Here is a 22,502-nt window from a genome sequence, read left to right as displayed (position 1 = left end):
AGAACATCACCAGGACAGACACTTCACGTGCATCCTGATGTGATGCAGTAGGAAACAAGCATCTCTTAAGTATCCTTGTAAAAAAGCAAACTCAAATTTAAGTAAGCCTCTAGAGCAGGGGTGGGCAAACTTTTTGACTCGAGGGCCACAATGGGTTCTTAAACTGGACCGGAGGGCCGGAACAAAAGCATGGATGGAGTGTTTGTGTGAACTAATATAAATTCAAAGTAAACATCATTACATAAAAGGGTACGGTCTTTTTTTTTTTTTTAGTTTTATTCATTTCAAACGGGCCGGATCCGGCCCGCGGGCCGTAGTTTGCCCACGGCTGCTCTAGTCCACCTGTTTATAGAAGATACAGGGAATAGAGAAATGTGTTAAACCATATCTCATGTATACAACCATTCAAATCCAAAATATGGGACAAGGTACAGCCTTGCTGCTCTCAAAGTGTGGTCTGTAAACTAGCAGCTCAAGAGAGCTTATTGGAAATGCAGATTCTTAAGCCCGCCCAAGGCCAACTGAATCAGAATCTGCAATTTAACAAGGTATCCAGGTAATTCATATGTGCCTTCAAGTTGGAGAAGCATTGTATGTACAATGATGCCGGGTTTTAAAATAAATAAATAAATGACAAGAGAAAAGCGGGAGGGAACTCTTAATTTGGTATGGGAGGGCATATTGCTTTTTGAGCTTACAGGATTGAATGATAACCTTATCAATGGGAAAAGTGATTTTAAAAGTGTGCATTAGCCCTGGCCTGTGTGGCTCAGTTGCTTGGAGCATTGTCTCTTACACTGAAAGGTGGAGGGTTCGATTCCTGGTTAGAGCACATACCCGGGTTGCAGATTCTATCCCCACCTGGGAGGCTACCTGTCCATGTTTCTCTCTAATATCCATGTTTCTCTCATTTTCCCTCTCTCTAAAATCAATAAAAAACAAACATATCCTTGGGTGAGGTTAAAAAATATATTTAAAGTGTGTATTATAATCTTCACTACAGTCAAATGCAGAGCTGTGGTGAAAGATCCTTAGGATAGGAATCCTGTTAATGCGGTGCCAGCTCAGTTGTCACATTATAATGTAATCATGTTTTAGACAATTCAGACATTCAGTACAGGACATTGAGTGCTGTGACATCTCTACTGCCCCCATAGTTGAAGAGAGTACAGTTTTTCCTACCTTTAACAATGTCAATTTCAGGTGGTTTTCTCTGAACTTATGTTTTTTGCTTGGACGGACCTCTTCAGAGTCTTATTGAGCCCATTCCTATTTCTAAAGGGAGGACACTGAACTTGATATCAAGGATCTTTTCTAACATTCAAATTCTAGGATTAAAGAAATAATCATTTACAAGTTTTTGTTGTTGTTAATCCTCACATGAGGATATTTTTCCATTGATTTTGAGAGAGAGAGAGAGAGAGAGAGAGAGAGAGAGAGAGAGAATACCATTGATGCGAGAGAGGTGCAGCAATTGATTGCCTCCTGCGTACGCCCTGATCAGAGCTGGGGATTGAGCTTGCAACCAAAGTATGCCCTTGACCAGGAATCCAACCCACAACCCTTCTTTCCGAGGGCCGATGGGTCCACTGAGCCAAACAGGCCAGGGCCATTTACAAATTTAAAGTATGTATGACTAATAGTCTTCAAGTTGAATGAAAAAGCAGTGTCCTCTCTTCATCAGCCTGACCTTTCCTTGTCCATACTTTTACGTAGATAAGAGCTCTTGTTGCCAAACCACAGAGGAGTGGAGAAAATTGCATCAACTGGCTGTGCAGTGGTTGGGGCAGCCTCTTGAAGGAGACCCAGCGTCAGTCTCCACCCAGGGCCTGGGTGAGATAGTTGAGGCCATCGTCAAACATGACTAGATGTGAGGAGTTCAGGAATCCGTTGATCACATGCTTATTTCTTTAAACATTTTGCCTTCCGGAAGTGTTTAAATTGGCCATGCTACTTAAGGGGTGGAGTGTATTTTGCTTTAAAATGTTGGTTTTATTTTTCATATGATCCAGTAAATCTTACTCCTTAATTTTCAGAATTTTCCCATTTGTGGTATAACTAGTTCCAATGGCTGGGAATAAAGGAAGAGGACGTGCTGCTTATACCTTCAATATTGAGGCAGTTGGATTTAGCAGAGGTGAAAGGTTACCTGATGTAGTATTGAAACCACCCCCACTATTTCCTGTAAGTACATTAACAATGAACTCTCACAGTGTGCTTTTTCATGTTTCAGAGAAAATTAAAATTCTATATAGGACTTGAATATACGATATCATTATGACATCCTTAAGTGTAAGAAAGTAAGAGCATGTTTCGCTTACTTTTGATTTAAATATTTCTACTGTTCTTCCCTGAACCTTTTCTAGTTTTCAGATTGCTTTCTCAAAATACAGAAAGCAAAACTATATACATACATTTCCATGAATATATTCAGTCCTGTGTGAACTAAGAAATATTTTTTAAAATTCATGTATCTTAGATTGCTGTTATTGATATGTTATATTATTAAATAATATTTTTTAAAAGCAAAAGGTTTTACTGTGGTCCTCAGTTCTCATTCTACCAGACTTTGACTTAATGATTTTCTTTTCACCTTGCATCTATAGAATTTAATTTTGCTCCCTACTTTACCATTTGGCCTTTTTTCCCCCACTGAACTTTTTCTTTTGCTTATCTCCCTATTTTATTAAAGCAAATTTAAATTTTGTTACTGTTTCTCAAACGGTAAGTGCTTCTATTACATGTAGTGTTGCTTTTAAATCTAATGAGTATGCTGCAGGCTTAATTGGCATAATGTCTAATGCTTTCACTTTATAGTTAGTCTAAAAAGTAAGCTTACATTTCCAGATGTGCATGTGTTGCAGTATAAAACAATCCTATTCCAAAAGGAAAAGTTCTTGTTGAAAGATGTATGGTAGTAGAGGACCTGGGCACGTTTATCTGGGAATCTAGACATCTCACATAGGGAGTCTCTACTTTTTGCTCTTGATATTTTTTGCCTTTCCAATATTCACTACAACCAAAAAAAAAAAAAAAAAAAAGATAAATATCTCAGATATAGGTATAATGCCACTTTATGTTTATTTCTTTTAAAACTAGGCTCTTGTCCATGTGTGGGATTACTTCTAAACACTAGAGCTATTAGTATACACTGTTGTTTTATGCATGGAATAAAACTGGAGTTCCTTACTACCGGCTAAGAGGCTGTCTGATCTGGCCTTTTTGATGTCTCTCTGACCCTTTTCCTACCGCACTATTCTCTCTCCCTACCTTCCTGGCCTCCTTGTTCCTTCAGGCATTTTCCTCTGCTGGTTTCTCTGGCTGGAGCCATCTGTTCCCAAAGTCTTTGCATAGATGGCTTCCTAATTTTATCTAGCTCTCTGCTCCAACGGGATTTCCCCAAGAGGTCCTGCATGCTTATCCTGTGTAGAACAGCCACCTCCAACCTCCATGGACTGCCAGTCACCTTTTCCTCTACCCAGCTTCATTTTTTTCATAGCACTTATCACTACCCAAAATTACATATTAACTCATTTGTTTACTTATTTTATTGTGTTTTTCTCCCCTAGAATGTAAGCTTCCTGAGGGCAGGAACTTTGACTAGTCATCATGGTATCTCCTGTTGTCTAACCATGTCTGGCTTATAGTAGGCACTCAATAAATAGTTGTAGAATTAATGGATAAATTTGGAGTAAAATTTTGAAAATGTATCCTACACTTAGCCTCTGCAACCAGAAATGTCTTTACTATATGCCCTGAGGATCAACTTTTTTATGAATATGTGTGTGTGCATATAACTTTTAAAAATTGAAGATGTAATTTCAAACTCCTGCTTTACATGTTCTATGGGCTTACAGATTGTTCACTTCTTCAATTCCTTCACTGTAAAATGGGAAATATTGATGATACTTTCAATGAGATCACAGATGTTGAATATTGAGTACATCCTAGTCCTAGTAACCACTTGCTAAATGATAGCTGCTACTATTACTTTTTTTATGCTACTGCTCCAACCAATACTACCACCACTGTTGAGGTTAATAGAAAATGAAAGCAGTTACTCTCATTTGGGTGCCTTGATCTTTAAAATATGAAATCGCAGTAAACAAACTGTATAGCAAAATGATTATTTTGTCATCAGGAAAATTAGGGCCAGTTGAAAAATTACCCACCTTTCCTACCTCTAAAATAAGAGCAAATGGGCTAAAAGGTTAAATAGATTACAAAAACTCAACATCTTTTAAGTTGATTATAAAGCTTATTGCCTACAAAATGTAGTTTTTCAATAAAACTGACATTTTCCAGAATGTAGGCAAAAAGGATATCAAAATATTTATCTAAAAAAATCATTGTCTCTTAACTTAAACAGGATACAGATTATAAACCAGTGCCACTGAAAACAGGAGAGGGTGAAGATTATATGCTGGCCCTAAAACAGGAGTTGAGAGAAACTGTGAAAAGAATGCCTTACTTTATAGAAACACCTGAAGAAAAGCAAGGTGCGTATTGGACTCCGATTTTGTGGCTCAGTGCGTACAGATGAAACAATGCTTTGGCACAAGATATATGATCATTCAGTACTGACTGAGTCGATTTAGTCAGGAATTATCCTACCTTGAAAAAGTGTATTTATGTTGATTTAACAGAAAATGTATATTAAAAATTTTGATATTTTATTTGTGGAATTACCTTTCACAATAGTTTTATGTATTCAGTAAAAATTATGAAAAACAAAACATACTTAAAAAGTGAAACTCATCTATAATGTTTATGTCTAGATTAAAATATTTTCTAGTACAGTCCAGAAATTTTCTTCTGTATGTATATTCTTTGTTGTTGTTGTTAAACCTCACCCATTGTATGCTTTTTAGAGAGAGTGGAAGGGAAGGGGAGAGAGACAGAGAGAGAAACATCAGTGTGAGAGAGAGATGTAGATTGGTTGCTTCCCGCACACTCCCTGACTAGGGCGGGGGATCCAGCCTGCAACCCAGGGGTACATGCCCTTGATTGGACTCAAACACTAGAACGTTCAGTCCGAGGGCCGATGCTCTAAATTCGAGCAAACCAGCTAGGGCTGCATGTGTATTCTTTTTATAAAATTGGATTCATGTTACTTTGTATCTCCCTGTTTTACTCAGTAGCATATTATTAGCATTTTTACTTATCCTTAGTATTCTTAGAAAATATGATTTTTAATGACTATATGGTATTTCATTGTGGATATAACATTAATTGTAACTAATTTCCTGCTGTTAGATTTAAGGTTGTTTCTAAATTTTTTTTCTCATATATAATGCCATGATTACTATCCTTATACATAAGTCTATATGCAGGCCTCAGATTATTTCATATTTTGGTTAAAAATTTTAAACGGCCCTAGCTGGTTTGGCTCAGTGGATGGAGCGTCGGCCTGCGGACTGAAGGGTCCCAGGTTCGATTCCGGTCAAGGGCATGTACCTTGGTTGCGGGCACATCCCCAGTAGAGGGTGTGCAGGAGGCAGCTGGTCGATGTTTCTCTCTCATCGATGTTTCTCTCTCATCGATGTTTCTAACTCTCTATCCCTCTCCCTTCCTCTCTGTAAAAAATCAATAAAATATATTTTTTAAAAAAATTTTAAACGCCTTAACTATATTTTGGCTTATTATTTATATATCAGATATAAGAGAATACAAAACACATATTCATTGGTTATGCTAAGGTCAGAGAGAAGATTGAGTTGGAGAAGGTTTGACAGTCTCAGACTGGAAGTGGGAAGTGCTTTTAGAAGCAGGGAACCCATTTCTGAGTGGTTATTTAGCAAAGTAGATCTATATTGATTTTCAGTTTCTGCCCTTGAATGGTGAAATTAGAGATCGATATCATTCTTGAGTTTTCAAAACAACATCATTAAAACATGAGAAATTCATATAGTATCATCACATTCCATTAGTAGTAAAAATGCATTCCATTTTCCCTCTCTCTGGAAGCTAGAATTGGCTAAGAGTAAAAAGGAAGTTTTGTAAAGTAATATTATATGTGCTTGTAATTATAAGAAGCCTTTTAGACAGGTTCATTTAATTTTTCAAAATATAACTGCTTGAAGTTACATAATGGTTTGATAAGAAAGAGATAATTTTACTTAAAAAATACTGAATTTTTTTACTTCAACATACTGAACTTTTTAACTTTCATGATTATGTTGCATACTTTTATTTTTTGAATTGAAAATGAAATTAAAGCTCTCACATTAAAGATTTTAAAAAGTAACACTAAATGAACTAATAAATATTCATTCTTATTAGAAAAATAACAATGTAGAGTATACTTTAATCTTTTCAAAAATTAGTCTTTTTTGCTCAGCCAGCATGGCTAAGTGGTTGAGCCTAGACCTATGGACCAGTAGGTCAGGGTTTGATCTCTGGTCAGGGCGCATGCCCAGGTTGCAGGCTCGATCCCTTATAGGAGGTGTGCAGGAGGCAACCAATCAATGATTCTCTCTTATCATTGATGTTTCTATCTCTTCCTCTCTGAAATCAATAAAAATATATATATTTTTAAAATTAGTCTTTTCTCTAGACTGCAAAACAAATTTATTTAACTAAATGTGCTTGGTATTAAAGCAAATGTCTAATTTAAAAGTGTGTCATGTCATTAAAGTATTCATGCAAGTCTTTTAGACAGGCACATTAAGAACATAATTTCGTTGCTGGTTTCTGGGAGTGGTTGGTTTGTACCTGGATAAAGAGGCTCTTTATCTTTTTTCTTTTTTTTAAAGAGACTCTTTATCTTTGATAACTGCACAATAAAATATCTAAAAATATAGGAATCTTTTGCTTCTGTTTTTTTTATTCAGGAGAAAATTTGTATAGGATTTTCTAAACTAATAAAGTACATTCTCCTTGAAATCTTCATATTTAACTCTCTTTCCTGATGTAATCTGTTTTTTAAAAAATTATGGTTGAAAATAGCGGTTTTTAAAATATAAGCATACATATGTTTATATAGGTTAATATGGTATTATATATATTTGTATGTACACACACACACACATGTTTATATACTATACACACCATGAATGAAAAAGAATTGGCCAGACTGAATGGAAATAAACTGTGAGAGGGAGATATATTCTAGATAGTGTTACATCACTGCACCTTTACCAGCCTTCTGCCATCACTTGCCACCTACGTGCTTTAGGAAAGAGATACTTATGGACTAATGTAAAAAACTAAATTACTAGAGACTAGAACAAACAAATAGGGCAGGATATCACAAGAATTCCTGATAATCAAGTCGCTGGTGGCTTGGGGCACTGAGATTTGTCACAAAGAACTGGGGCACAGAATAAACATTTAACGTTGTGATGTCTTCAAGGTTTGTTTATGTTTTCAGGTACAATTTTAGAAGTGATTGGTATTTTCTTTACAGTGAAGTTTATTATTTTTATAATAAAGGAAAAACACCAATGAATTTTATTGAATTTTAGCTGCAAAGGTACTTAGAGATCATCTGGTCCAGTGGTTCCCTGCTCAGGTTCCTGAGCCATGGGATTTTTTTGTAGAAATAGGAGTGACAGAGGAGATGGTTCTGTAAGCCATTTCAGAACTTAAAGTCCAGTGGAAATTATGAATTTACCTGTGATATGGCCATAATGTCTTTTACTGAATAAATGGAATTTGTTTTATTAACTCTTGATATATATACCATTAGGATCCATGTAACCCTATTTTAATTTTTGAGTTTCTTTTTGAGCAGTTCTTACTCTATGTAATGATTGGTATTCGTAACTTTTATTTTTTTCATAGAGATCTTCAAAAGGACAAGACAATTTACTTTAAAATTTTTCAAAAAAACACCTTTTTTAAAATGTTATTTAAAACATTTATTGATTCATTAATAATATAATCAATACTATTAATTCATTAATATTGCATTTACAACCAACAACACTATATAACTCATGCCTGAAGGAAGACATTTAATGTATGCATTTTCTTTGTAAGGCACATTACAGCCCCTGTTGACTATTATTTACTCTCTGTTTTTAAGAGTTTGGCTTCTTTAAATTTCACATATAAGTGATACCATACAGTATTGGTCTTTTTCTGTCTGACTTATCTCACTTGGCACAGTGTCCTCAAGGTCTGTTCATCCATTCCTTCTTTCTTTTGGCTGAATTGTATATACACCACATTGTCTTTAGCCATTTATCGGTTAATGGATACTTAAGTTGAAAAACACCTCATTTTTTATTAGCATTACCATATCAGTTCATTTGACATTTTTATTCATCTAAAATACATTTGGGAATCTTAGTGATCTTATTTGTCCTGCCTTGAAACATTTTGGTGTTTCATTATTGTAGATATTATTTCATCATTCATTCATTACTCCGCACTATGCTGAAAAAAAAGACTACAATATTTAAAAAAATAGAAGAATGATAAAATTACATAGAAGGATTATGCAATATTGGAATAAATCATCAATTACTATTACATCACCCTTTAGTTTTCCTATTGTGTTGCCTAAAGTATTACATTAATTTTTAAGAAGATATAAAAGAAGTCTGGAGAGACTCTTGTCTTTGTAGTTCTGTTTTTGTTTTTGCTTTTATAGAATACAATTGAGAATTTAAATTTTTTCTGCTCATATGGCAAAGAGAAGAAAATTGACAGGAAGGTGTCTCCCAATTACTAAACAAATCAGAAGATGAATGCGAAGAGACAGAGATAGCAGCTCTCTGGTTACTAATGATGAAATTGATTATATAAACAAAACTTCAGACTGTCTTCATTTGGTAATATCCTAAGTGAATTTTCTCAAACTCAAGAATCAATGAATAAACAACATATTTTTAAGGATAAAAAGGAAATATGGTATTCTAATGTAGTTAATCTTTGAAAAGCATGTATTTACATATTTTTTGTGAAAAGAATTTGGAACATCCTGTCTGCTAAAATGACATGTGACCATATATATTTTTTATGATATTAATATACCAAATTTATTTGATGTAGTTTGTAACTGGACAAATGCTGAAGGCAAAGACAAAGATGATTGAAAATAAATAGATTATGTAGAAATTAAACGATTTAGTGGTTTATTTATGTTAATTGGTGATTATAAATTTAATAATGAAAATGTTTTTGTAATTATAGACCAAAGAAGATAGCTGGCTCATCCTCTCTTCAACAAAAATGTGAGCCATCAAAGTTTTTTAAAGTACTATATTTTGATGGTGCAAGTATAAGAAGAATTGGAAGTAATGATAAGCTAGAACCTTATTAGACATGCATTTGTAATTTGAATCATTTAGATAGTGCAAGTGTAAGAAGAATCAGAAGTAATAAGTTAGTACTTCCTAAAGATGCATTTGAAATCTGGAATCAGGATAGTATTTATAAAACACATGTATTCAGGGTTTGTGCATGACAAACCCAGAATAGACAACTGATGCACAGTTAGCTGCACTCAAAGAACATTGCCATTTTAGGTAAATATACCTTCAAAACCGAAAAATAATGAAATATAGATTTGAGTTTACTTAATTTCTTATTAAAATTTCTGATAATTTTTATCCTTTTTAAATAACAGCTTTATTGAGATAAAATTCACTTTTTAAAGTATACAGTTCAGTGGCTTTTAGTGGAGTCACAGAATTGTGCAACCATACTACTATCTAATTTTTATAAGCTTTTTATCACTCAGAAAATAAACCCTATAATCAGTAGTATCACACCCGCATTCTCCATCCAACCCATGGCATCCACTAATCTGCTTTGTCTCTAGTGACTTGTCTGTTCCAGATATTTCATATAAATGAAATGATATGTTTCCTTTTGTGACTGGCTTCTTTCACTTAGCATGTTTTTAGGGTTTGTCCCTGGTATAGAATGTATCAATGCTTCATTTTTTTTATGGCTGAGTAATATTCTATTTTATGTATATACCACATTTTGTTTACCATACATCAGTTGGCAGATAATGGGGTCAGCTCTACTTTGGGGCTGCTATGAGTAATGCTGCTATGAACATTCATGTATACATTCTTATGTGGACATAAGTCATTTCTATTGGGTATATATCTAGAGTCATATGTTAACTCTATATGTAACATTTTGAGGAACTTCCAAACTGTTTTTGCAAAATTTTGCACATTTTCCCATCACCAACAATGTATGAGATTTTCAGTTTCTCTACATCCTTGCCAGCACTTGTTATTGTCTTTTTGTTTCTAGCCATCCTACTAAGTATAAAATGGTATCTAATTGTAGTATTGACTTGAATTTCCCTAATGACAAATGATGTTCAATATCTTATCATGTGCTTTTTGTCCATGTATTATATCTTTGGTGAAATGTTATTCAAAATATTGTCCTCTTTTTATTTGGGTCCCAGTACTTCCTCTTATTCTTCTGTAAATTATTTGAAAGTAATTTAAAAATATAAAAAATGGTTCATTGAAAGCAGGTAATAACTGTTTTTCTTAGTATACTGTGGGTTAAATTTTTTTTCAAAATATGGAATCTGTTTTGTAGAAATTATAAAATGCAAATGCCGGAAATCTCTCATTTGTGCCGACTTCTCTTTATAGATGTAAAACTTGAGAGCAAGATTGATGTCAAACAGTTAAATACCTAGAAGAGCCTGGTCTCTTGGTCTCTGATCTGCCTTAGTTATTTTTAGTTATCTTTGTCTAACACCATGGTCTTAGTATTATTTGAAAGCATTTTCTTAACATAGAAAAAAATCATTACATATTTGGGCCTTGATTTTGTGGCAAAGTGGACAAAGCAGAAGCAAGAGACACAGTTGTGACTCATCCATTTTTGGCAAACTCAGAAGTCCCTGCAGAGTTCTCAGTAGTTGGCACGAAGGCTTTCAGCTTGCTCATTCATGGCCCCATCGAGTCCAACCTCGCCTACTCCTACCCTTTTCCTCACTCTCCTCCCCAGTGGGTTGTGAAAAGTAGCTAATTGAGAAGCCTAACTGAATGTGTTGGAAGTGAGCAAACAGCCCTCCATCCCCACTGAGGTACTTAATACATCCCAGTTACACAAGGTTTACAGATTTGGACAGTGATGGCGAACCTATGACACGCGTGTCAGAGGTGACACGCAAACTCATTTTTTTTGGTTGATTTTCCTTTGTTAAATGGCATTTAAATATATAAAGTAAATATAAAAAATATAAGTCTTTGTTTTACTATGGTTGCAAATATCAAAAAATTTCTATATGTGACATGGCACCAGAGTTAAGTTAGGGTTTTTCAAAATGCTGACGCCGAGCTCAAATGGTTCGCCATCACTGGATTAGGAACCGGAGACCAGTGTGAGCAGAAGAAAATAGAAGATGCTGAGTAGACCTCCTTGCCCTTGTATGTAAGTGGCTTCCTGACAATGTCTTTGGCTTTTGTGACTATCCTCAGAGATGAGTCAGGTTGTCTGATTCTAAGAACTATAATTAAAGTTTAGGTTTCTGCTCAATTCCAGCCATTCATACGCAGCTGCTTCTTGACACTTCCTTAAATACGCAACTCTCATTGAACTCTTCAGTATGTGTTCAGGGATACATTATATACAAATGTGGGAAACCTCCCTGAATGTGAAGTAAAAGATATCTGGTGTTTTCAGTTATTTTAAAGGAATGGCTTAAATCCAGGTTTATTCTTGATTTTTCTAATGAACACTTTTTAAATTTTTTTCTAGATATTGAAAGATATAGTAAAAGATATATGAAGGTGTACAAAGAAGAGTGGATACCAGGTAATTATAAAACTGAGAATGTTAAAATAATAATTAATGGCAATTTTTCCTACACCATATTTTCGTAGGACAAATTTTCTATTTCACCATAGTAAAATAGAGTCTTTCTCTTTTCCACAATTATTTTTTTTTTAATATGTTTTATTGATTTTTTACAGAGAAGAAGGGAGAGAGATAGAGAGCCAGAAACATCGATGAGAGAGAAACATCGATCAGCTGCCTCCTGCACGCCCCCCAGTGGGGATGCGCCCGCAACCAAGGTACATGCCCTTGACCGGAATCGAACCCGGGACCCTTGAGTCCGCAGGCCGACGCTCCATCCACTGAGCCAAACCGGTTCGGCTCTTTTCCACAATTATTAATGTATATCTTATAAAAACTAAGGTGACAAGGTTTTTATACTGTAACAAGGAAGAGTTGAAGTATTTTTGTGGAAGTTCTGAAAATATATATATACACACACACACATATACACACACACTAGGATTTGGCAGACCCATTTGGGTTTTCCATTTTAATTTGCCACAATCACAGTTTCAGTCTGTAGTACCAATAGTACTCAGTTCTGTGCTCCCGAGTGATTTGCTTTTGAAGAAAGCTTTTGATAGCTTTTGAGAAAGAACAAATCTAGTGTTAAGGGTTTTTAAGCTAAGCTCATGGATCTTCCTTTCTTTCAAGCAGACATAGACTATTTTTAGTTGTTAAGATGCCTTTTCAAAAGAACCATACTCAAGAGGGGTTTTTTTCCCCCACAACATTCATAAATTTGCATGGATATAGACAAGGTGGAAGGGGCTGGAGAGATCTCATCCAGCTAATTTATATTGCAGATTAAAAAAAAAAAAAGGTGCCCTAGCCGGTTTGGCTCGGTGGATAGAGTGTCGGCCTACAAACTGAAGGGTCCCAGGTTCGATTCCGGTCAAGGGCATGTACCTTGGTTGCGGGCACATCCCCAGTAGGGGGTGTGCAGGAGACAGCTGATTGATGTTTCTCTCTCATCAATGTTTCTAACTCTCTCTCTCTCCCTTCCTCTCTGTAAAAAACCAATAAAATACATTAAAAAAAAAAAGTTGCCATTGAAATGAAGTGACCTGTCAGGGTGACTTGGATAGTGCTACTAGAACACAAGTTAGAGGCAAAAGAAGGCCCTGGAACTTAGGAGAGAGAGGAGTAAAGGTAACGTGCCTGTGAAGACGTGGAGGGGTCAGGAAAGGCACAGAGCAAGAGCACGCTTATGCTAGGTTTATTTTTAAAGGGGATTCTATATATTGTTTTAAAAACTTTTTAATCAACAATTTATCATGAATAACTTTTCATATCTATTCATTCCCAAAACTTTTTATGTAGAAAAATATTCTTCTACACTTTGCTTGTTATGAAAATTTCTGTCTTTAAAATCATTATTTATAAATAGCTGTTAAAAGAATGTTGTAGACATTTTATAGCACTATTTCAAAACTACTTTAATGAACACTTTTTCTTCATGGGAGAAAATACATTCTTGTGATATTTTGATACCCAGGCTAAATCTGTACAATCAGATATTAAGAAATTTTATTTTCATTGCTTGAGCAACTGTTGTATTTTTGAAATAATTATGTCCAGTACCACTAATTTGTAGAAGGAACTGCAATTTTTGTATTTCTTTTTTTGGACATACAGATTGGAGAAGACTCCCAAGAGAGATGATGCCAAGGAAAAAATTCAAAAAAGGTACATTGACTAAAATAACAATCCAGGTAGGAAAAGGTTATTGCTTACATTCTATCTAATGTGGAATGGTCAATCTGAAGCTACACTTAGTGTTCTGAATGCCTTTTCTTAAAATATATTGACATTTTGATTATTTTGCTAAAACTCGTTTTGTTGATTTGTTTTGTTTATTTTCTTAAATTATGGAATTTGATGTGATAGGAAAGACTTTTCAATTATGTAGACAATTTTATTTGCATATTTGAAAATTTGTAAATGGTTATATTGCCCGATTTTTCATTTTTTAGTTGAAACATTTGGAATTGGTAAAATTTGGGGATTGGTAGAATAGAACTTTATGTACATAAAATACCAAAGTGAAAGTTTCCATGGTGTTGTGCTTTCATAATTCCACTGAGTAAATAATTGTTCAGTATCTACTTTTGCTGGACACTGCTAAGAGCAGTTAAATAGTGAGCGAAGTGGGAACAGTCCTTGTCCTAATGGAGCTTACATTAGTAACAACATTAAAAGCAAAAACCCGGGGTGCCAACAGGAGGCGGAAGTGAAGAATGCGAATCCCTGCGGTCTCCTAGCAACGCGAGGTGGGGGAATCGAGTGACACAACCGGCTGACTGCGGTGGAAGAAGACGCTGTGGGTGGGTCTGTGGCAACCACGACTGCCTGACCCGGAACCGAAGCCCAACAAACATCGTCAGAATGTCGGGCAAAGACCTAATTGAAATCTTTCCCTCGCGACTGGCGCAGACCATCATGAAGGCTCGATTGAAAGGAGCACAGACAGGTCGAAACCTCCTGAAGAAAAAATCTGATGCCCTAACTCTTCGATTTCGACAGATCCTAAAGAAGATCATAGAGACTAAAATGTTGATGGGTGAAGTGATGAGAGAAGCTGCCTTTTCACTTGCTGAGGCCAAGTTCACAGCAGGGGACTTCAGCACCACAGTTATCCAAAATGTGAATAACGCCCAAGTGAAGATTCGAGCAAAGAAAGATAATGTGGCAGGTGTTACCTTGCCAATATTTGAACATTACCATGAAGGAACGGACAGTTATGAACTGACTGGTTTAGCCAGAGGTGGGGAACAACTGGCTAAATTAAAGAGGAACTACGCCAAAGCAGTGGAGCTACTGGTGGAACTCGCCTTGCTGCAGACTTCCTTTGTTACTTTGGATGAAGCTATTAAGATAACCAACAGGCGTGTAAATGCCATTGAACATGTCATCATTCCCAGGATTGAACGCACCCTTGCTTATATCATTGCAGAGCTGGATGAGAGAGCGCGAGAAGAATTCTATAGGTTAAAGAAAATACATGAGAAGAAAAAGATTCTCAAGGAAAAAACTGAGAGGGAATTGGAGAAACGGAAGGTAGCTGGAGACATGATGGAGCCTGCCAATCTTCTGGCTGAAGCGAAGGATGAGGATCTTCTGAGTAATCTTGCCTGCTCTGGTTCTTCTTGCCTGCTCTCGTTCTTTCAGAAGTCCTGACGTGACATCGTTTTAGTTCAGTGTGTAGGTTTGGTTCGTGTGGTTATTTTTTGGTCTAATTTCACTGGTTGTAAAACTTCCCTGGATGTCCATTTATGGGATTACTCTTGCAGAATCCTAATTTACCAACCATTGATCACAGATGAGATTTAGAGAACCTGCCTAGGAACTTGTAGAATTTATTCTGCAGAAGTGTCACCCTACCCCAATTATAAATGGTTACAACTGATCGGCTTACCAAGCATATTAGGAAATTCCCCTTAGGAACCAGTGGTCTCAGGCCAATACAAGGAGGCCAGCTACTGTAGGAGCACCTCCATTCCTACCCACCCACACCCCTGGCGCTGCTGTCTGACATAGCTGCAGCCATCCTGTGTTTCTGTGGTACTTCTCCAGCTCTAGGAAAGCCTTCCCTTAATTTACCTTGCATGACAGGTCTCTGTTTGTTCTCTCTGTCATGGAACAGTTGTGCCAATTTGCATGTGACTGTAGTATAAACAGTAAAATGATTAAAAACAAAAACAAAAACCCACTGTCCTCACTGAGAGGTCAGGGAAAAGCTTTTTGAGGAGATGGAATTGGACTCTAGGTTCAAGAATGAATGGGAGTTTACTAAGATAAGGTTGGGTGAGAATGAAAATCATAAGTTTAATTCAAAGATAGTATTTAAGGGTTTGGATTTGCTGTGTTTTTATATATATATATATATATATATATTTTGTTTTTGTTTTGTTTTTTAGATATAAAAATAGCAAAGTTGAATATGTTGTTGGATACAGAGGGAATGGACCTGAAAAGGGAGGTGGTAGTCATCAGAATAGATACTATAATTGAGACTATGAAAAAGAATGAGAGTGTCTAGAGTGAAATTAAGGAACTTGGGCCAAAGCCTGAGCTTGGAGGAACACCAAAATTCAATGGCTGGTAGAGGAAACTGATTCAGTAAAGAAAGGAGATGGAAAGAGAGAAAAAGGAGTTGGAGGAGAAACGAGAGAGTGGAGTTCCAGAAGAGTATTCAGAGGTGAAGAGTATTTTAGGAGGTGGGCAACCATGCTAAAGGACGCTAGGCAATGCTGCTGAGAGGTCTATAAAGATTGGAAAATATAAATTAATTTTTGGCATGTTGATCATTGCTGACTTCAGTGAGAGCTTTTTAAAAGATCTGTAGAGGTAGAATTCAGCAGATTAGAATGGGTTAAACATTGGAATGGGAGTTTAAGAAATGGCGACAGCATAGAGGAGTCTAGAGAATTTTGCTAAAAAGAATGAAGAGAAAAAGGGAATTGCCAGAGAGTTAAGAACAATGGGGTTAGTAACTAAGAGAAGAAATTCCACTCATACACCCCTTTCTTTTTTCAGGCCCTGTTTATGTTTTTAATAGACTTTTTTAAAGAGCAGTTTTAGATTCACAGCAAAAATGAGCAGAAAATACAGATTTCCCATTTATTCGCTGCTCCACATGCACGCATAGCCGCATTGCCAACACCTCCCACCTTTGTCAGAGTCGATGAACTACATTCACACATCGTTATCACACAAAGTTCATAATTTACCTTTGGATTCTCTCTTGGTGTTTTACATTCTATGGCTTTGGACAAATATAAATATATGACATGCATTCACCATTATACTATCAAACAGAATAGTTTTAATACCCTAAAAATCCTCTGTACTCTGCCTATTCATCCCTTCCTCCTCTTAAATCCTGGCAACTACTGTTCTTTTCACTGACTCCATAGTTTTACCTTTTCCAGAATATCATATAGTTGGAATCACATAGTCTATAGCCTTTCATATTGGCTTTTTTCATTTAGTAATATGCAATTAAGTTTCCTCCGTGACTTCTTATGGCTGATAGCTCATTTATTTATAGTGTTGAATAATCTTCCATTGTCTAGTTCAGGGGTAGGGAAGCTTTTTTCTGCCAGGGGCCATTTGTATATTCAAAACATCATTCGTAGGCCATACAAAATTATCAACTTAAAAATCAGCCTGCTATATTTGGTCGAAAATGTAATTAACTCACCCCTAATACCTTGGCAGGGCCAGACCAAATGACTGCTGGGAGTTTACAGCCCGTGGGCCGGATGTTGCCTACCTCTGGTACAATAGTGTTTTTATCCATTCATCTACTGAAGGGCATCCTGGTTGCTTCCAAGTTTGGGCAGTTATGAATAAAGCTTCTATAGCCATCCATTTTTGTGTGGACATAAGTTTTCAACTCCTTTGAGGAAATACTAAGGAGCATGATTGCTGGATTCCATGGTTTTAGTTTTGTAAGGAAACACTGAACTGCCTTTCAAAGTGGCTGTACCATTTTACATTCCCAACAGCAATGAATGGGAGTTGCTGTTGCTCTGCATCCTTGCCAGCATTTAGTGTTTTCAGTGGTCTAGACTTTTACTATTATCTTGTTTTAATTTTCCTCAATAACATATGATACGGAACATCTTTTTATATGCTTTCCTTCCGTTTGTATATCTTGTTCAGCAAGATGTCTGTTAAGGTCTTTGGCCCATTTTTTAAATTGGGTTTTTGTATTCTTATTGTTGAGTCTTAAGAGTTTTTGGTATATTTTTGGATAGCAATCTGTAGGAAAACACACTCCTGTGTTTTTCTCCTTTACTCTCATACTAATACCAATCACACTATTTCTGACACCAGACGTATGGAGGTTTTTTTTCACACCAAGCAAATCTCTGCAACATCAACAATTCAATTCAATTCTGACAGAAACTGGAGTTAGCACAGACCCCACAGGTTAAGGGCTCAGTCCCACGAGTCTGCTTCCCATTACAGATGCCTATTATGAGTAGTAGGTTCCCAGGTTACCCAAACCTGTCTCTGACTTGGATACAAATCAGATGTCCCCATGACTACTCCTTGAATTTGATTTGCCAGAATAGCATATATTTGGCCAAAGATGAAAAAATAATTCATGTTAATCTTTTGAGGTTAAAACAGTCTTTTAACAAATTTTGGTAATTTGACACTTCTCCCCCATTTATACATGTATGAATTAGGCATTATATAAAGTGAGAATAATAAGTAGGAAAAGATTCTGAGTGGACTTGAGCATACAGTTTACTTTCTTGGTTAAGAAATTAGTAATTTTAATAAGTTTATTTACCTGACCCTGTTCTCTAGTACCCATTTAGCAGACTTATGTGTTATGAAATTTAAATAAAATGGTAAAAGAACCTTAAAGAAAAAGACTTAATGGTGTGACTAAATTACATTTTTAGCTAATGTTATCTGGCATCAATATTATAATATGCTAGAGGCCCATTGCACGAAATTTGTGCACAGGTAGGGTCCCTAGGCTTGGCCGGTGATCAGGGCCCATTGGGGCCTTCTGGCTGCTGGCCAGGGCCTTCCTTCTGCGCTGCCCCCTGGTGGCCAGTGCACATCTTAGCGAGCGATTGAACTCCCAGTCTCCTGGTCGAACTTCCAAGGGGACACTTTGCATATTAGCCTTTTATATATATAGATATTGAGATCTTGTTCATTTATGATACTATATATTTATGTGCTACAGTTCAAATTAAACAGACTTTGCCCACAAGGGGGACCGAGAAAGTTACCCATTATTAAATCTAACCATTACTTTTGTTCCAGCAAAACCTCACTAATATATATGTTTGGGAATTCTGAGCTTGGTGATTACCCAAGAGGCAATTTGGAATGACACAGTAAATTATAATTCATTAGTTATGGATCATCCACCACAACTAAAAATTTCTTATATAGGTTAAATATTAATCTTTAACAAAATTACATCTTTCTGAGCCATATTTTCTTGTTGCCAAGTAATTTCTAGGTATTTATCATGATTTGGGGAAAGAAATTTAATACTTTCTTATTACAATGACAATTTTGTAGTATATTATGATGCTTTGGTAACTGATTGGCAGGACCTATGTGTGAAATAATTCCCTAGTCCCTGCAGTTTCAGAACAGCCTAAAATGCAATATTTTTATATGGCTTAAAACAATATCCCAAAGGCATTAACACATTTTATTTATGTTGCTTTAAATTTTCAAATTCATATGATAGATATGTTCACATTAACCATTTTAATCTTCATCCAAATATAGTGCTATGTTGCACTGAATATAACCTCTTTCTCATCTCTTTAACCATTGGCAAATGCATATTTATTCTGCACTTGTTTTTTATTTTCCAAACTTGGTAAAATTGTCCTAGTTACAGCAAAATACACTGATCAGTGAACAGGAAGCCAGTGCAGATGATATATTTGTGAGAGCTTTTCACTGGTCCTGTAGTGACTCTATTGGAGATAATATTTTAGCAGTTTTAGCCTGAGTGGCATTAATTGCCAGTACAGATTCTCAGTACTAGTAAAAAGATATCTAGTTTCAGTCTTAGAAAATATCCTATTAGGTGATTATCATTTATTTATCATCATGGAAAATTGGTGAGGTGTGCTGATTTTTGTTGTTTATTCTTTAAGAAAATCAATTCAGTCTGCAAATTATGTGATTGCCCGGTATGGCATACCACTATGCTAGGCAGCATGTTAGAAGGCAAAGAAATATAATATACCATTGCTGTTATTTACTAGCAAAAATGTGCTAACAGTAGTTTTACTTCAACAGGTCCCAAATCCAAAAAGGTGAACGATACTGGCAAAGACACTTCACTCACTAATACTGCAGATGTATTGAAAAAAATTGAGGTAAAGTTTCCTTCTTATTATAAGAGTGAACTGAAAAAATTGCCATACCACCTTTGCCTTCTTCAGCCTTTTCACCTTTTCTGACATTTTAATAACATGTGGAATTGACAGATCCGAGCCCAGCACACAGGTAAGCGGAGAGGTTTGACATCGTTGGCTGGGAGATAAGAGACACCATTCTCTCCTTCTCTACCACCCGCCTGTCAACTTGCCTCCCCTTCTGTCACCTGCCTCCTTTTCCACTCTGTTCCTATTTTTCCCTTGCATTTAAATTATGCATGGGGAAAAAACGAGTTACATACCTAAAACGTATTTCTTTTAAAAACCTTTCAGTTTTTCTCCTATTGTTGTATGTGTACTTTTTAAATATTTTCTAATGTCTCATGTTAATTGTAGAAGATTACATTGAGGGAAAACCATAACTTATGGAACTTATTTTTATATTTCAAAACCAAAAAGATGTAAAATTCAAAAGTTTAATTAACTGAAAATTCCCCCACCCATTCCGTTCCCCTCCTGTAGACAACCAATGTTACAAGTTTCTTATATATATCCTTCCAGAAATATTTTATGCATAGCAAACACAATTTTTTTCTTTAATTACAAAAGATAGCATATACACTCTTGTATTTTCATTTTATCACTTAAAATATCTTTAAGATAGTTCCAGGTCAGTCTGTATAGACTAGGCTCTTTTTTTTTTTTTTTTTTTTTGGCTGCACTATAAGAATGAACCATAATTTTTTAAAATCAATACACTACTAATGGACATTATGTTTCATGTAGTGTTTCACTACTAGAAACAATGCTGAATTCATGTCAAGTATGTCATTTCACATGTGTAGGGTCGATTTCTAGGAGTGGATTTGTTGGGATGGTTGTTACATGTATAATATGGATTAATATTAACAGATCACTGTCCATGAAGGGCGTACCAATTTATTGTATCATGCAGGTAGGACCTTGCATTGATGGTGATGATGATAATGATAACCACCAGCACTTATTGAAAACTTATTATTTACCAGGCTCTTTGATGATTTACATTCATTATGTCCTTTAGACTTCATTACAATAGGCGATATTTTGTTCCTTACAGATGAGATGGGTGTTATTATCCCTTCCTTACTTTAAAACTTTTACTTGCCTGGCCAAGTTGGCCAGCTACATGGTAACAGAAACTCATATTTTTGTTATTTTATTTTGACCAGTGCTAGAGCTGGAAAAAACATGGCTGAAAATAAAACCAAAAGGAATAGTGTTGGAGGAATAGCGTTAACTGTCAGGTTTAACTGTAGTGGACTGATCGATGGGGTTGCAGACCTACCCAACTTGTATTGATTGAACACAGATTCTGACTTTTCATAAGGCTTCCTGGAAAGAAGTTGCTAAGTTGGCATGTGCTATGAGAAGATTGATTTGGACCTCTGAATGCGGTTTCTCATCAGATCAGATTGTTTTCTTTGTCCCTGCATTGGAACACCTTTTCCAGTACAAACATTGTTAAAACTGGAGTTTCAAATCTAGAAACTCCAATGAGCAGTTTTAATAGAGCAAAATTAGCTTCCAGGTGACTCTGTTACTGTTCATTTCTTCAACAAAAGCAGTTGCAAGTTTTATTGTAATAAAACTTCTGTGGATGGAGAGGGAGTGACATACACTCAGATTTCATAATTAACGTGTGAATCACTAGACACCAGTAAACTAACCTTTGAGCTTCCTATTTTGCATGACACACAAAGAGAACTATAATAGGGTGGCCATTTAATATTTAAACTAGAAGAACTGTTTCCTATCTGTAAATTAATTGTTTTTAAAGTGTTTTCTCATTATATTATTCACATTATTCTTAAAACAAATATGTAAAGTAGTAGGCTAAATAGTTAAATCTCATAGAAGAGAAAATGGAAACTATTACATAGATGAACCAAAACTAGTAGCTTAATGCAAAAAAAATGAAGTAATGAGACAATGTGTGTAGTACTTAGATCATTTTTTAAATTCCATAAATCTGCTATTTGTTAACTGATCAGGCATTTTATGGGTTTGATTTAGGTCTATGTCATAGAAATAAAGTTGAAGCTATTTATTTAAAGGTATTTGAGCCCGGCCTGTGTTGCTCAGTGGTTGAGTGTTGTTGACCCATGAACCAGGAGATCAGAGTTTGATTCCCAGTCTGGGCACATGCCAGGTTTGCGGGTTCAATCCCCAGTAGTGGGTGTGCAGAAGGTAGCCAGTCAATGATTCTCTCTCATCATTGATGTTTCTATTTCTTTCTCCCTCTCCTTTCCTCTCTCTGAAATCAATGGAAACATTTTTTAAAAAATTAAAGGTATTTGAGGTGGCAATAATGGATATAAAGTATGGAATGAATTTTATATTTCTGTTTAACTAGTTTAAATAATTTCCTTGATAATTATGAAATAATAGCTAATAGCATGATTTTTCAAATGCAGTGCATACCTTGCACATAGTTAAATACAATTCCCTTTTACCTACACAAATTTATGGTTTCATTAAAACAGAAAATAAAAAATCCATATATTAATTAATATTAACATAGCATCATTATATATGTGTGTGTATATATATTTTGTCCATTGAGGCATTGTATTTGCATGTATGTATTACATCCCTAGAAAAATAATTCCAGGACTTTCCCTCCTGTCTTGCTTCTTCATGGTCCGTGATGCCCACTGAGGTTGTCAGTACAATGAAAGCAAACTGATGGAATGGAAGCAGATTGTTCTGCCATTTTTCTAGATCTTTTGAGTTGCACATCAAATCTGGGGCTGATTACTCCACACTTGTTCAACCTGCCTGTGAGTTTTACAACATATTTCCCAGCGC

At 35.7% G+C, this 22,502-nt stretch overlaps 1 protein-coding gene and 1 pseudogene across 4 annotated transcripts in view; both read left to right on the top strand.

Moving 5' to 3' along the window:
* Nucleotides 1-22,502, top strand: part of POLR3G (RNA polymerase III subunit G) — a 45,526-nt gene that overhangs the window by 5,767 nt on the left and 17,257 nt on the right. For 3 of the 4 annotated variants that reach the window (XR_002828077.1, XR_002828080.1, XM_006081222.3), the window contains exons 2-6: nucleotides 2,037-2,184; nucleotides 4,370-4,499; nucleotides 11,692-11,748; nucleotides 13,411-13,461; nucleotides 19,573-19,652. Coding sequence is in view for 1 of the 4 variants with exons in the window: in XM_006081222.3 (XP_006081284.1) it covers nucleotides 2,068-2,184; nucleotides 4,370-4,499; nucleotides 11,692-11,748; nucleotides 13,411-13,461; nucleotides 19,573-19,652 (435 nt within the window). In the remaining 3 variants the exon portion in view is untranslated. Of the gene's footprint in view, nucleotides 1-1,576; nucleotides 1,871-2,036; nucleotides 2,185-4,369; nucleotides 4,500-11,691; nucleotides 11,749-13,410; nucleotides 13,462-19,572; nucleotides 19,653-22,502 lie in introns of those variants that run through there. The other variant, XR_002828079.1, reaches the window with a different exon arrangement.
* LOC102440430 lies at nucleotides 14,113-14,952 on the top strand (annotated as a pseudogene).

The sequence above is a fragment of the Myotis lucifugus genome, unplaced genomic scaffold (assembly GCF_000147115.1).
Source record: "Myotis lucifugus unplaced genomic scaffold, Myoluc2.0 scaffold_0, whole genome shotgun sequence".
NCBI lineage: Eukaryota > Metazoa > Chordata > Mammalia > Chiroptera > Vespertilionidae > Myotis > Myotis lucifugus.
This window is presented reverse-complemented; position numbering and strand designations above follow the sequence as displayed.